This window comes from Neoarius graeffei, chromosome 12 (genome assembly GCF_027579695.1).
Source record: "Neoarius graeffei isolate fNeoGra1 chromosome 12, fNeoGra1.pri, whole genome shotgun sequence".
Taxonomy (NCBI): Eukaryota; Metazoa; Chordata; class Actinopteri; order Siluriformes; family Ariidae; genus Neoarius; species Neoarius graeffei.
Window position 1 is genome coordinate 6161222 of NC_083580.1, and position 17132 is coordinate 6178353.

Below are 17132 nucleotides of genomic sequence, written 5' to 3' on the forward strand. Positions count from 1 at the left end.
TCGAGGTCTTTGACGTAACGTCAAAACGTACTTCTTCACATTCTGTCGAAAATCAGTTAATTTCGAAATATGTTTTAAAGTAAAAGTGCCCAAACGCCTGCTTTATCAACATGACTCCAATGAATTGAGGGATATATTGGTCGATATGATTTTTCCCGCGCGAGAAGACTTTCTCTACTTTCATGATGAAATTGCCTACATATTATTTCCGATATTTATGGACTAGTTTGCTCCTTTTATCATCATCTGTAGAGAAACCAAGTTGACGTCTCTTCCGAAGACTTTCATGTGGCGGAAAACCTACTGACTTTTAATGACCGAGTCTCTGATGTCAGAATGTTGCAAATGGTAAAGAAATGTCTCGTCAGAGGAAGCTTTACCATCTTAACAAGTCCCTGTGAACGAGCCATTACCATAGAAACACATTAGAACGAGCGTATTAATAGACAGTCCTATCACACACCCCTTTTGACGTACGTATGTACGGATGGATGGACGCTAGCTAGGTTAAATTAGTTAGTTTGCGAGACTCGATGCCTCTTGGTCAAACAATACGGCAGGTTTCTGACACCTCGTTGTTGTGATCATCTACCCAGACCTTTCACCTGCACTGAAAACAAGTTTCTCGATACTATTGTGAACGGTGGCTTCACCATGGCGACATTCTCGTGCTCTCGCTTCACTAATTCACCTTTAAACTCATCATGGAGCTCAAGACCCAGTGTTCATACGCCAACCACCACCCCTCCTCTTCTACTCACATAATCCGGCAGGGCCGTTCCGTCTGCTCCCAGGGGCCTCTGCAGAGACTGCGTGGCTCGCTCCAACACCTTATTGTGCTTCTTCGACAGCAGTGCAAACAGACTGAAAGAAAACAAGATGAATGACAGATTAATCAGCCACTCGGTTCAGGGGGAAAAAAAAAAAAAAACTTCTCAGAAAGAACACCACCAAACCTGCGATGCTTCATGGCTCAGGAGGTTGTCGGACTTTTCCAGACAACTACAAATTATCGAATAATTTGTTCGGTATCGCATTGCAATTTGCTATGCGATAACAAAACAAGAGTGCTCCGAGAGCACAACATCCCCTGCTGGCAACTCAGCCATAACTCTTAAAATGTGACTGAAATTACAATATGCGTATTACCGACATAAAGAATCCTGTCAAGTTGCGTGAAATTCCTCCAAAAACGGTAAGAGGAGTTGATTTCAGAAGGCGAGTACCCTTCCCGGGACGGATGACTGATACCCCTTTTCCACCAAATCAGTTCCAGGGCTGGTTCGGGGCTGGTGCTGGTTCACAACTCGTTCAACTTGCGAGCCAGCTGAGAACCAGTTTGCTTTTCCATAGCTCGCGGTGCTAAGCGGAGACACGTCATTACGTCGCTGTATACGTCAGTTACGTCGCTACGTTTGCATAAACCTTGGCGCGAATATCGAAGCAAAAACAACACGGAACAAGCAGCAGCAAAATGACTTCGCGTTTGTACAGCTGCTGCTTCTCGTCGCTGAAAAATGGCGATCTTTCGCGGTCTTGTTATTGTTGTTGGTCTTAACAACTCCGCCCCCCCCCCCCCCCCGCTGACGTAAGCGGTTCTTTCCTCTGGCCCAGCAGAGAGTTGGTGCTAGCCTGGAACCGGTTTTTCTGGCCCCAGAGCCAGTTCTTTGTCAGTGGAAACAGAAAATCCGGTTCCAAACTAAGCACTGGCCCCGAACCAGCCCTGGAACTGCTTTGGTGGAAAAGGGGCAATAATCCCCCTTGGGGCTTTTCAGCTAGCGGGGGATAATAATTGTGAGGGAAGTTGATTTCAGAAAGCAAGGGCATCTTGATGAAATTGCCAAAGTTTGTTAATAATTTGCCCAAATTAAATGAAGTTTCAATATGCGTATAACTGTCATATAACACAGACTTTCACCAAAGCTTGGTGAAATTCCTCCACAAATTGCGAGAGGAATTGATTTCAGAAGAACGTACCGGTACACCCTCGTGAAGTTGTCAAAAAGTTATTTGATGAAGGGTCAAAACTCTGGTAAAATTTTCACAAATGAAATTAAATACAAAAAAAAAAAGTATTACCATCGTATAACAAAGCCTTTCGCCAAGCTTCGAGAAATTCGTCCAAAAATCGTGAGAGGAGTTGATGTCGGAAGGAAAAAAAACACTCATGAAAATGTCAAAAGTACAAGGTTGTTAATCAAGGGCTGTAACTCTGGTAAAATGCGACCGGATTGAACATACGTACCGTACTACCGACATACAACAATGCCTTTTACCAAGTTTGGTGAAAATTCCTCCACAAATTGTCAGAGTTGTTGATTTCAGAAAGAAAAAAAACGCTCATGAAATTGTCAATCAAGGGCTGTAACTCTGGTAAAATGTGACCCAAGTGAACGAAATTACAATATGCGTACCGTACTACCGACATGTAACAAAGAATCCTGCCAAGTGTCGTAAAATTCCTCCAAAAATTGTGAGAGGAGTTGATTTCAGAAGGTGAGCACCCTTCCTCGGACGGACAGAGACACCGCCACGACAATCCGCCTTCGGGCCTTTCGGCCAGCGGGGGGTAAAAATCGCGATGCAAATTTCTGCCACCTTTGTCCTTTGCAAACTGCAATTTGAACAAGATATATATACATCATACTGACTGCGGTCGGATAAACGGTCAACACACGAGCAGTCGTGTGTGAGAGAGAGAGGAAAAAAACGCTCATGACGGGTGTGGTGGGCTGTAACAATTCTTGAATTCTGATTGGCCAAGCGTACACAGTACCCTATGACTACGGGCGTAATAGACAGGCTTTTAATGAGCTCCTCGAGAAGTTTTTCAGCAGCAGACGACACCCCATCACGCAGCCCTATGGGAAGAGATCTAAGGGCCTCTGCATGCTCTTGCGACAAGGCTTTCGCAGATAGCTTTTCGCAGACAGTTGTAATTTATCGTTGAGCGGGGAGTAATAGGCGTGCGCGATGTCATTCACCACCACAACGCAAGGGGGCACGAAGTCGCGAAATCGCTAGGAGTAGTTGGTGGGCGTGGTTAGTGGAGTGTTTATCCTCCGGTTACTTATAATGACTAGAACTGGAGTCGTATAGATGTACCGTATTTATCTTTATAGAAGCGCCCTCCCTATTTGACGCGCCTCCACGATTTTCAGAGCTAGAATAGTATTTACCAACCATTTTCTTCATTTAACAAACTTTAAATCCAACAAACCACAACAGAGACGTTCAATTTCACCGCTGATTTTTTTTTTTTTACCGGAAATCGCGTTAGTAAACATGGACAGTATAAAATACGGACATTCACTCTGCTGCGGATATCAATACGGGTGGAGACGTACCTTTTGTTTGCACCACTCTTGTACACGTTTACGGTGAACATTAAATGTTTTTGCAGCTAAGTGTTTGCCTTTCTGCTCTGCCAGTTCTACAACCTTTAACTTAAAACTAGCGGTGAAGGATCGTTTTGAGGACGACATTTTGTTTTGTGAGCTCATAAACAGTGACGATGACGTGAATTGTGACGTCACTACAAATAGTTTACTTACCAATGTTATCCTTATAAGCGAGCTGGACATTGTTTAATTGACTTTTTGGACATATAACTGTATTTTCATGTGTTTCAAAATAAATGTTTTAAATTCCGATGATTTTGTCATGTTCGATTTTTGTCATTTAAGGGTCGAAATTGACGCTCCCCCTTCATGTTTTGCATCGCGCCCGGGCGCGTTTATTAGGATAAATACGGTACGTACTTCCTCACTTCCTCGATCAACCGCTCTTCGTGCTGCTCCATCTTCGCTCGTGTTTTTAAAAATGGCGGTCGTGAAAACAAAACAAACCGGGAAAGTAGGGAAGTGGAAGTGCGTGTACAGTGGATGTAGATTGGACCAATCAGAGCCCTCTTGTCTGCGAGGCTTCTGCGGTGGTCACAATTTTTGGAAGGTGCGCGCAGAGCGTCTGCGAAGGGGGGGGGCTACGCAGACGGCGTCTGCGACGCCATCTGTGAGGACTGGGTTGTCAGCATAAATTGGCCTTAACCCTTCAACCACTTCCTGAACTGTTTGCGTTCCAACAGTTTCACATGTTCAACTTGACTTCGCAGTTGCGTTCCTGACTCAAGACCAGTACGTTTCCCTTTAATATTCTTGCCTGAAAAAAGTGACGCACTGGAATCGCCTGCAAGCTCTGCGGAAATGCAGGAGACAGTATTTCAGGACATCTTTTAGCCTTTGGCTTCCAGGGCCCGAAGGTGGGCTTTGGATCCCGGCTGCTTTGTAGCCACCAGCGCTATACAACCTTCACCAACTGCTTCTCAAGTTCCATCTTGTATAGCAATTACTGCGATTCGTTTTTCCTAAACAAATTTTTCCCTGATCGTACAGTCTGCTTAGATGCTTTTTTGAGAAGTAGTAGTTTCAATGAACGAAAGCAGGAAAAGTTTCCGCCAGCATTATTGTTTAATGGAAGGAGTCTCCAGTTTCAGCAACAGTCTCACGTAAAGCTGTAAATCTGACGTTAATCAATCAATCACAGGGGAAAAAAAAGTCTTCACTTTTCAGGACGTTCTGGAAAATAATCAACTTTGGGATGGGAAGAGCATCTCCACTTCACGCCAGGACACGTCACACCTGTCATTCATCAGTTTCCTACACTCGCATGGGTTTTATTTATGAGTTAGCCAGGGCTAGCATACCGAAAGACAGCGCATGAAAAATGGATCTATCTAGTAAAAACAAAGCGCAATAATATATTCTTGCACTTCACTTCTCAAGTCCCAGTAATTGTGAGCCTCAGGCTCTCGCTACACTTCTCACCTGTTTAGCGTGGCATTCAGACCTCGGCTTGTTATGTGAATAAAGCTGCCGTGTGTTAAAAGGAGCTTCAGGAGAGCAGAGCAGAGCGCATCGCGGCAAAGGTCGACCATGACCTTCCCTCACCACGGCCACGTCTAGCCTTGAGTAACGTCGCCTCCCGACCTCTGCAGCGTGGACATGTACACTAATACGCCGTGTGCTGTGATAACGAGCTAGTGTACAGAAAGGGTTTTTTTTTTCCTTCTCCTGATATCAACATTGTTCTTGTTGTGCCATAAATGAGTGGATCAGCGTCACTGTTAACCTTTAACCTTTCCACTCAGTGCATTACTCCGTTTATCAGCCCGTTCAAGCCGTCGGTACAGCGTGTCCTGTTTTGCTGGCGGATCTGAGCTGAGAATAACTAATCTGCACCCGTCCACCGCGAAACATTAATCCGGTCACCGTGAACGGACAAAAGCTTGGTTTCCCTGAGGGCTAAAACAACAAAAATATTATTGCTCAAGTTCCACCGTAATCAGCATGTCACTGATGCAGCAGTGAAGCAATTTATGCCGTTCTCTAAAATCAGCCGCACGGTGCATCAAATCAAAATCATGCGGATACAAACCAAGAGCTTCAGTTAAAATGTTCACGCATCAGAACGGGAAAAAAACGTGATCTCACGGAGAAGTGAGACTTTCTTTCACTGTGGCATGGGTGTTGGTTTGAGCATTTCAGAAACTGCTGATCTCCTGGGCTTTCACGCAGCAGAATGGCGCGGAAAACAAAAAACATCGCGCCGAGTGAGGGACAGTTCTGTGGGTGGAAACAAACGCCTTGTCTAATAGAGAGATCAGAGGAAAACGGACAGTGGTTCGAGCTTCTCAAGGTGGCCAGGAAGGACATAGTAACTCATAAATCACTCTTTACGACCGTGGTGAGCAGAAAAGCATCTCAACATGCAACAGGAGAACACCACACTGGGTTCCAGTCCTGCAGCCAAGAACAAGTTCTTATTAAAGTGGCCGGTGAGTGTGCATAGTTTTACTCTGTTTGATAAGGAAACGAGCTGGAGGTTTTACTGAGCATCCTGCAGAAACAGGTTCGGTTCTTGTGGACACTTTGACTAAAATAAACACTCGCGTTTTCATTGTGCACCTAGGGAAGCCGCGAGAGGCCCTGTTATCCCGAGATAATGACATAATTAATTCAGGCTGAGATTTCTAGCAGAGCTGCACACCCCTGTGGGACTTAATGCAATCTCTCCCTGTGTCAACCCCTGATCAAAATATCGCCTTATTAGGTGATCGATTATTCCAGACATTCTAATGACCAAAGTTGCGTCTATACAGAATGAGAAATAGCCCCAAAGTCAGCATATCACAAGTCTCTTGGCGCACCTGAATGAACCATTTCTCAGCTGTTTTCTCGAGATCTCGGAATAACGGTTTTGTTTTCTCGAGATCTCAGGATAACACTTTTGTTTTCTCGAGATCTCGGGATAACAGTTTTGTTTTCTCGAGATCTCGAATTAGTTGTGTTGTTTTCTCGAGATCCTGAATTAATTACGTCGTTATCTCGGAATAACGGTTTTGTTTTCTTGAGATCTCGAATTAGTTGTGTTGTTTTCTCGAGATCCTGAATTATGTCGTTATCTCGGAATAACGGTTTTGTTTTCTCGAGATCTCGAAATAACGGTTTTGTTTTCTCGAGATCTCGAATTAGTTGTGTTGTTTTCTCGAGATCCTGAATTAATTATGTCGTTATTTCAGAATAACGGTTTTGTTTTCTCAAGATCTCGAATTAGTTGTGTTGTTTTCTCGAGATCCTGATTTGATTATGTCGTTATCTCGGAATAATGGCTTTGTTTTTTCGAGATCTCGAAATAACGGTTTTGTTTTCTCGAGATCTCGGGATAACAGTTTTGTTTTCTCGAGATCTTGAATTAGTTGTGTTGTTTTCTCGAGATCCTGAATTAATTACGTCGTTATCTCGGAATAACGGTTTTGTTTTCTCGAGATCTCGAATTAGTTGTGTTGTTTTCTCGAGATCCTGAATTAATTATGTCGTTATCTCGGAATAACGGTTTTGTTTTCTTGAGATCTCGAAATAACGGTTTTGTTTTCTTGAGATCTCGAATTACTTGTGTTGTTTTCTCGAGATCCTGAATTAATTATGTCGTTATCTCGGAATAACGGTTTTGTTTTCTCGAGATCTCGAAATAACGGTTTTGTTTTCTCGAGATCTCGAATTAGTTGTGTTGTTTTCTCGAGATCCTGATTTAATTATGTCGTTATCTCGGAATAATGGCTTTGTTTTTTCGAGATCTCGAAATAACGGTTTTGTTTTCTCGAGATCTCGAATTAGTTGTGTTGTTTTCTCGAGATCCTGAATTATGTCGTTATCTCGGAATAACGGTTTTGTTTTCTCGAGATCTCGAAATAACGGTTTTGTTTTCTCGAGATCTCGAATTAGTTGTGCTGTTTTCTCGAGATCCTGAATTAATTATGTCGTTATCTCGGAATAACAAGGTGAATAAAAAAAGGATTATATAAAGGGCCTCTCGCGGCTTCCGTATGCACCAAAACCCAGCAGCCTTCCTTTGTCTCTGATGTAATACGCTGCTTTCTTTCCTGACAAACATTTTTCTGTAACTTTTAATTCCGTGCTGGAAAATTCATGTTTGGAATCTAAAACGGCTTTTCCACACCACCCTCGCGTTGGCTTTCTTCACCTTTCGTGTCGCATTTCACTCGATGGCTCGGTTAATGACCGGTGTTTAACTGAACATTTTGCTCTTCCGTTTCATTTCTCATGAATGATATTAACCTCGGCTCGAGAGACGGACGCATTTCACACGTCTATCTTGGTGTGAAGAAAAGAAAACGAAGCTGTTCGCTCTCAACTGAAGGCGCCGAGGATGAAACGAAACAAAAATCATTAAAAAGGTGATTAAAAGCACAAAGAGAATAAAAGGTAGGAGTAATTATTAGGACATTTCTTACACAGATTGGATTTAGAGAGAGTCAACGGAAGCTGGATAGTGAGTGAGTGTGTTTGGGGGTGGGGTGGGCTGTAACGTCTGAAGATAAATGGAGGAGCAGAAAGTAGCAGGTGGTCCTGTCTGGGTAGAAACAGGAAGCTGGGTGGCAGACTGCACTATTGTCCGTATGCGTGTGTGAGAGAGAGAGAGAGAGAGAGAGAGAGAGTGCGTGAGATGGTGTTCGGTCTAGACAGAGTGCCTGAAAGCCACGTCATTGTGACCTACTGTGACAACAAATGCAAAGCCAGACCAGCGCACGCACACACACACTTCAGACAGTCTGCTCCGAGAGCTTTAATCTGTGCGCGCGCGTGCGTGTCAGTCAAACATGGACATGCTCCTTGAAAATCTGCCGCCTCTACGCCAATATGCGTTTTCTCAGATTTCTCGCTTGTACGTGCGCTCCTGATCCTCAATGGTCTCACTGTCGATGCTTTTCTCACACTTCTCCACCCTCTGATCCATTTTCTTATTCTGAAGTGTTCCACCGGCAGTCTCTTGTGCGTGCACGTGCGTGTGTGTGTGTTTGAGAGAGAGAGAGAGAGAGAGAGAGAGAGAGAGAGAGAGAGAGATAGCAGGAGGGAAAAGTGGCAGACAGTATGGTGTGTGTTCCCCTGATGGTCCTCACTGTTAAAAATAACCAGCTCCGTCTCTCACATCTCCTGGATTGAGCTAGTGTTTATTTAAAAAAAGCCCACGCACACAGCTCACATGAAGAAAGCAGATTAATGATTAGTGCACATGTTCAATGCTTAGCGTATTTAGAAATTAACCAGTAAATCAGTTAAAAAAAAAAAAAACTGCACGTGACGGAGCTTAAAGCAAATTCAAAAATTTAAATATAAAAAGAACGGGGGGGGGGGGGGGGGGGGATGCAATTCTGACTCGTACGTTCAGAGCGTGATGCTACATTTGTTTAAATTTGCAGTATTCAACAACAAAATGAATATAGCTACCAGTTTAACGTCACAATCCGATGCCAGCGTCTGTGGCAATTACAACAACCACCAGAACGCCAAAGACGTAGTTGCTCATCTGTCCTGCCATCAGAGCAACCCTCACTACCAAAACGCGACACTGTGAGAAAGGACCGACCTCCACGACAAACTATTTACAACAAGGGGAAAAAAAAACTCAATTTTGTTCCCTGAGGGAAGACCGACCCAAAAACGTCGATCAGAACTGAATTCGCATGAGAAATCAGAGCGGAGACACAATTCTAATCAGAAGAAAATTTGAGAAAAAAAAAAGTTGACCTAATGATTAATTTGTTAGCAAAAAATTCACAATACGACGACTGAGTGTTGTACAGAAAGTCGAGTTCTTTCAAATAAAACAATCAGAACTGAAATCCATGAGAACTGAAGGAAGGAAGAGACACGATTTAACTGAAAAAGTTGTAAACAACAAGAAAAACAAACGACTAAGGTGTGTTCCTCGAGGGAAGATCGACCCAAAAACAATCAGAACTGAAAATCGGATGAGAAATCAGAAACAAGATATTTAAAAAAAAAAAATTCTATTGAGAGGCCTGGAAAATTCGTTAATTTGGCCTAATCATGAACTCGTTAGGCAGCACGGTGGTGTAGTGGTTAGCGCTGTCGCCTCACAGCAAGAAGGTCCGGGTTCGAGCCCCGTGGCCGGCGAGGGCCTTTCTGTGCGGAGTTTGCATGTTCTCCCCGTGTCCGCGTGGGTTTCCTCCGGGTGCTCCGGTTTCCCCCACAGTCCAAAGACATGCAGGTTAGGTTAACTGGTGACTCTAAATTGACCGTAGGTGTGAATGTGAGTGTGAATGGTTGTCTGTGTCTATTGGGCCTTTTCCACTACCCTTTTTCAGCTCACTTCAGCCCGACACGGCTCGCGTTTCGACTACCTCAGAGCAGCATGACTCAGCTCGCTTCAGCCCTGCTCAGCCCCCAAAACTCGCACGGTTTTGGAGTGGGGCTGAAGCGAGCCAAACCGAGCCGAGTGGGGCTAGGGGCGTGAGCAGACACTCCCCTGTGCACTGATTGGTGAGGAGGAGTGTCCTCACATGCCCACATGCCCCGCAAGCACGCTGGGATCTGTAAACACTGTAGACCCGGAAGAAGAATAATTACGAATTACGAGAATTTCTGAAGCCTTATGCGCCTCGCCTTAGAGGTCTGCGCGGGTCGGATTTTTCAGTCCCGCTCCCGCCCGCGCCCGCATTGTGCAGTCCCACTCCCGCCCGCAAAGAATTATGATTTTCAGTCCCGCTCCCGCCCGCAAATCCCGCATGATGCAGATGTTCGCGTTATTTCTCAGGAAAGTTCTTGTCTTGACACAGCGTGATGGTGCCCCGCCCCTACTTTGAGTGGATTTGAGCATAAATATCTACAGCTCACGTTCGTTATTTACCTTCTTTCTGAATTAAGCATGTAGTGTCTCTAATAATAATAATAATAATAATAATAAGCTGTCAAGCGATTAAAATATTTAATCGCGAATCGCACATTTTTATCACATGAGAAACCATTGTAATTCTCTGATCAGCATAAAAAAGTGAATGGACTTGCTTTGTACCAGGGCTTTGAACCGGTTCAAGGAACGAAAACGAAAACCGGGAACTTTTTCTATTTCACATGGAACAGAAACGAAACCAGAAGCTTTATTATTTTTTATGCTCCGGAACAGAAACGCTTATTAAAAATAATGGTAACCGGTTAATACCGGTTTTTATGTCGTTCCTCAAAGTTTCCATAGCCTACAAATAAAAAAGTCATTCTTCTCCTGCGCAAGTTTCTATGACCCGCTGGGGTTCACTTCCTGTGTGACGTTCGCTGACTAAATGGAGAGAGCGGGAAGGTGGACTACTATCATGTCTCCACGTGATAAGTGAGTAAGTGCATTACTGAGCCTGAACGTTGCAACCTCCCTATTGGCTGTTTGTAAAAATGTATCAGTTGTTGCCCTTCCCACGGGAATCATCGCGGGCTCGAGAGACGAGACCTGACGAGTTAGTTCGTTGGTAGCAGAACAAAATGTCTGGACACAAATCGGGTTTTCAGAAAAGGAAAGAAAATAAACGGAGGGTAGAAAATACAAAAAAGGAGGCAGAAAATGCAAAACGAGTTTTAAGGTCGGACAAATGGTTACTTTTCTGAGGCAGCCCGCCGTGGCTGCAGGCTTTCAGTTGTCATTGAATGGTTACTTTTCTGAGGCAGCCCGCCGTGGCTGCCTGCAGGCTTATTTATTATAGCCCATTTAGTTAAAATAGTTGATATAAAATGGTTATAGTTATGTGATGGTTGTCCTGATTTAGACTGGGTTTTTTTTTTTGGGGGGGGGGTTGCGCGATGTTGCACCCGGGTCCAGATTAGGGCAGAACCGACCCTGGCTACATTTCAGGTGTAGTTTGTTTTATGAATGTATGTACTTGCATAGATGTGTACTTGGTCTTCCAATATGGCGCCTAACAAAATCTCGTGGCGCGGTGACGTCATGCGGTAGCCCTCTATAGGGCCTGACTAGCCTTTGGTAACACACTAAACAAATTATCTTTCATTTTTGGCACTTTTTCTGTTTGTGTAGATGGGAAGACATACTGAGAATCCAAATTGCCAACATTTGAAATAATTGTTTTGAATTATTTCTTGTCTTATTTAATGAAGGTTGTAATAGAATTAGCCTACATTTGGCTTAAGCTGGATGAGACAGAGACATAATTTTATAGCCATTTGTTAAACAGCTGACAGGGAACGTAATTAACCGTTCCGGGAACAAAAATTTTTTGTTCTAACCGGTTTGGGAACTTCTATTTAATGGTGGAACCCAAAACCGGAAACGTTAAAATTCCGTTTCTGTTCGGAACGAACCAATAGGAAAAAAAATTCTGGTTCAAAGCCCTGCTTTGTACCAATGGTGTTTTTTTTTTTTATTGCAAAGCAGAGCTAGTAAGAGAAGTGAATTGATTTACTGCTTGAGTTAGTCTACAACTCTAATCAGAGAGACAGGTTACACAGTGATGGTAGGCTTGACTCAATGCTATCCCAGAAATCCTTCCTGTAATATGCAAATTTGGCTGTCCAATCAGAGGCGGCCAAATTTGCATATTACATGAAGGATTTCTGGGATAGCATTGAGTCAAGCCTACAGTCACTGTGTAACCTGTCTCTCTGATTAAAGTTGTAGACTAACGCAACAAGTAAATCACTTCACTCATGGTTCTCTTGCTAGCTGGGTGTGAACTGCGAGTCATTAGAGTGATCAAAGGATTTCCCGTTAGGGTGATCAATGGCAAATTTAAGATGCCATTCCTCACTCAATCTGGCAATCTGACTCTCTCTGCAAATTTAGGCATCTAATGCCAAATAAAATATCCAGCACAAATTATATATGATAGACATAAATTAATAATTTATAAATTTTATTTCAAAACACATTTTTAGTTAGCGAGACTGCAGCTTATCACCGCTCCTGCCCGCGCCGCATATGTGCACTCCCGCTCCCGCGCATATGTGCACTTCCGGTCCTGCCCGCGCGCGCAATGAGCTTTCAAAATTTGTCCCGCGCCACACTGCTTTGCGGCGGGTCCCGCGGGACTCCCGCGGGAGTGCAGGGCTCTACCTCGCCTCAACTATACACTCTTGCCAGTATCTGTTGGCGTTGTCGGTGACAACAAGCCACAGCACCAAGACCAGCAACACTAACGACTCCATGTTTATTGTTTACTATCCGGGTCGTGAGACTACCGCTTAAAAGGTCACTAATGTCACCGTTTGCGCCGCCTAACAACATCACGTGACGTCCACCCACTTTCGCTAACTCCACCCAATGTGTCCACCCACTTCCAGCCAGCACGGTTCAGCGCGGTTGTAGTCGAAATGCAACTCCAACAGCCCCACTCAGCTCGACTCAGCCCAACTCAGCACCGCACAGCTCAGCCCAACTCAGCCGCGCTGGTAGTGGAAAAGCGGCATAAGTGTCAGCCCTGTGATGACCTGGTGACTTGTCCAGGGTGTACCCCGCCTTTCGCCCGTAGTCAGCTGGGATAGGCTCCACCTTGCCTGTGACCCTGTAGAACAGGATAAAGCGGCTAGAGATAAGAGATGAGATGAGCTCGTTAGCAAAAAAAAAAAAAAAAAAAAAAAAAACACGACCCAAGTCATGTGTAGCGTGATGAGCTCTTTCAAACAAACAAACAAAAAAAAACCCACAAATTGGAACAGAAATCCATGATGAACTGACTGAGGAGATAGGATTTAACTGAATTGTGGGTGACGGATGGACGCCACGCCACGGCAACAACTTACTCATCGGCCTCACAGTCAGAAGAGCTAATAAGGTCCTCTTTTTTTTAAAAATATAAAGTAGTGCTCCTTGTTGCCGATTCCCCTCTCCACATGTCCAGCAACATCTTCCAGAGTTTCTGCAGTAAAAGTCTCTCTCCTTCCCCCCCGCAAGGATTTTTTTTTTTTGTTATCATCAGTAACCTTGCCATCGTCTCTGTTGAGGCAGCGTGTGTGTGTGTGTGTGGGGGGGGGGGGGGGGGGGGGGGAGGATTTAGACATCATTTGTCTCAGTAGCATCCCCTGCACATAACCAGTTTCATAAAATAGCAGCATACGTGTCTTTTTTTAAAAGAAAAAAAACCCCACCATAACCCTGACCTCCTCCTACCTGAGAGTGATGCATTCGACTGTACCTCTGCTTAAAAGGAAAGTGATTCAATATGGACGTCAGAGAGCTGAGCACGGCTAAAAACAGCTCCTTTACTCAGTTTTTATATCGATACAGTTTCAGAAACCAGATGTGATTCTGAGGCCAGATGTGTGCGCGCTATACACCTCGTAAGTCCAGTGAAAAACTCAAGCAACAATCCTGGCTTCATGGCTTTGATTCCATTTCAGGACATTAGAAAGTGTGTAAAGGTCTGGGACTCCTGGGCTGAGCAACAGGACTGTCATTACGATCACCGTCACTAGAGTCGTTCTCAGAACAAAGAACAAACGTTAATTATCCGTCATGACGTTGGATAAAAATTTTCCAGCTAACAGACATCATAGAACTCGTTTAACTCCCCCCCCCCCGCCCAAATATATAAATTTGCATTATTACAGAAGCGTAATAATACCAGAACAACAAACGGATCAGTATCGTGTTATATCACGCAACAGTGATGCGAAAATATTGACATTACTACAACATACAAAACTTATCAAGTTAATTTACAATGTGATAAATTATTGTTAATAAAAACATGTCGCATGATAACTTGTCTCAAGTTTGTATTTTGAAATAACGTGAAAATATGTTGCTTAAAAAAAAAAAAAGCTTTTCGATTTCATAAAACCAGTGAAATTTAGTTCCGTCTGAAATGTGGTCACTGTGATATGTTTATTCTGTAATATCTCAAAAATATCAGGCCATTCTGTAGCTGGGAAATTATTTAATCTGAGGGAATTAAAGTGCATATTCTGGACCAATTTTTTTTTTTATATGAAAGTACTAGTGCATCTCAAAAAATTAGAACATTGTGAACAAGTTCAATATTTTCCATCAGTTATTTAAGAAAGTGAAAATGTTATACATTATAGACTCATTACACAAACTAAAATGTTTCAAGCATTTTTCTATTTTAATTTTAATCAGTATGGCATACAGTACAAAAACAAACAAAAAAAATCTCAACATATTAGAATATTTCATTTCGAGTTTGAGTAAAACAGTATGAACACAGTGTATCTCTCGGTCTAGTTCAGTACACACAACCACAATCATGGGGAAGACTGCTGACGTGACTGTTGTCCAGAAGATGATCACTGATGCCCTCCACAAGGAGGGTAAGCCACAAAAGGTCATTGCTGAAAAGGGTGGCTGGAAAAGGTGCGCAAGCAACAGGGATGGCCGCAGTCTTGAGAGGATTGTCAAGAAAAGTTGATACAAGAACTTGGGAGAGCTTCACAAGGAGTGGACTGAGGCTGGTGTCAGTGTATCAAGACCCATCACGAACAGACATCTTCAAGAAAGGGGATACAACTTTCGCATTCCTAATATCAAGCTACTCCTGAGCCAGAGACGACGTCAGAAGTGTCTTATCTGGGCTAAGGAGAGAATGAAATGGACTGTTGCTCAGTGGTCCATAGTCCTCTTTTCAGATGAAAGTACATTTTGCATTTAATTTGGAAATGATGGTTCTAGAGTCTGGAGGAAGAGTGGAGAGGCACAGAATCCAAGGTGTTTGAAGCCCAGTGTGAAGTTTCCACAGTCTGTGATGATTTGGGGTGCCATGTCATCTGCTGGTGTTGGTCCACTGTATTTTATCAAGTCCAAAGTCAACACAGCCATCTACCAGGAGATTTTAGAGCACTTCATGCTTCCATCTGCTGACGAGCTTTTTGGAGATACTGATTTCCTTTTCCAGCAGGACTTAGCACCTGCCCACAGTGCCAAAACTACTACCAAATGGTTTGCTGACCATGATATTACTGTGTTTGATTGGCCAGCCAACTTGCCTGACCTGAACCCCAGAGAGAATCTATGGGGTATTGTCAAGAGGAAGATGAGAAACACCCGACCCAAAAATACAGATACGCTGAAGGCCACTATCAAAGCAACCTGGGCTTCAATAACACCTCAGCAGTGCCACAGACTGATCACCTCCATGCCACACCGCATTGATACAGTAATTCATGGTAAAGAGCCCCAACCAAGTATTGAGTGTATAAATGAATATACTTTTCAGAAGTTGGACATTTCTGTATTGTAAATCCTTTTTTTGATTGATCTTAGGGAATATTCTAATAATTTGAGATACTGGATTTCTGATTTTCATGAGCTATAAGCCATAATCATCCAAATTAAAACAAAAAAGGCTTTAAATATTTCACTTTACATGTAATGAATATAGAATATATGAAAGTTTACCTTTTTGAATTAAACCATGAAAAAAAGGAACTTTTTCATGGTATTCTAATTTTTTTGAGATGCACTAGTCTGTCCCTTTACACACTCATCCAGAAGGGTAATTTTGCACAAGGCCATCTGTCTACAGCAGAAAAAAATAAAACAACAAAACACGTCTGGAAAAATCCCAAGGGAGTCTGGAGCCAGATTCGTGACGTCACCTGCGGAAGCGCTAGCAGGCCGCGTGAGCTTTGCACGGTTTCAGTGCACAGCCTGTGTAGACCAAGCACTCCCATTTCTCCCTCATTGTCCGGTCTTTTGGAAAACGATGAGTACTAATCCCATCAGGATTGGTGTTGCTACACCCTCCTACCATACATCTGTTAACCATTTTAATAATTACGTGATAATGTTGAAGAAATTTGCAGAAAACCACCAGGTCGTTTTCTCATAAACAAACCAGCGCTGACGTAGGATTCAGAGGGAGGCGTCCCGCACGCGACGTCATGAAAATCAATGTTTGCCATGAAATCCAAATGCAAAGTTTTTTCAGAGGCGGACCAATTCGCCTCAAATGGCTCGATTTCAACTGAATTTTTCTGGTATTGCGCAAGGTAAAAAAATAGCACAAAATGTTACAGATATTTGACCAAAGTAAAATAAGAGAATTACATTGATCTTGCTCCTGAATTTACCCGTGATACGCACTTTAAAGCAAATAATGTGCATGAAATCGCTCGGTTTGCGCAGTCAAGCAGACAGAGGAAGTCCGTGTGTGTGCGCGCATGCGCAGGTTTCCCTTTGAGCATGCACTGACTGTTCCATCATTCTGTCGCTAAACGAACAGCTGATCACACCGAGGTGCTCGCTGAGCGCCGATATTTATTAGTTTGGTCCTGCGTTTCCTTTCCTTCGTATATAACATAACGTCTTTTCTTCTCGCTTTCTTTCCGTTACTGTAGTCGGTCTTTCACGTTTTATTCGCACACTTCCAGATCAAGATGATGGCGTTATCGGTCACGGCACCTTTGTAAGGAATTGAACTTGAAAGCTGTTCCAATAACCCGTAGTTTGAAGATCAGTAATTTTGGTTGTGAAGGATTGTAAATGCAGTGATTTAAAAAAAATAATATTGGGGGCGTCGTGGCTCAGGTGGCTAAGGCGCCATACCATAAATCCGGGGACCCGGGTTCGATTCCGACCCGAGGTCATTTCCCGATCCCTCCCCGTCTCTCTCTCCCACTCATTTCCTGTCCTGTCTCTACACTGTCCTATCCAATAAAGGTGAAAAAAAAGCCCAAAAAATATCTAAAAAAAAAAATATTAGTAAGAATAAGAATAAACGTCTGTCTGAAGGTTCAGATCGGTCACAAGTGGATCATGAAGGAATGCATCTCTGATCAAAACGCTCGATATGG

General features: G+C 43.4%; 1 protein-coding gene across 1 annotated transcript in view; it reads right to left on the reverse strand.

Annotated features, from left to right (window-relative positions):
* dym (dymeclin) overlaps window positions 1–17132 on the reverse strand; it is a 213472-nt gene that overhangs the window by 77440 nt on the left and 118900 nt on the right. The window contains exon 14 of the mRNA XM_060935419.1: window positions 762–864. Within this exon, the coding sequence (XP_060791402.1) occupies window positions 762–864 (103 nt within the window). The remainder of the gene's footprint in view (window positions 1–761; window positions 865–17132) is intronic.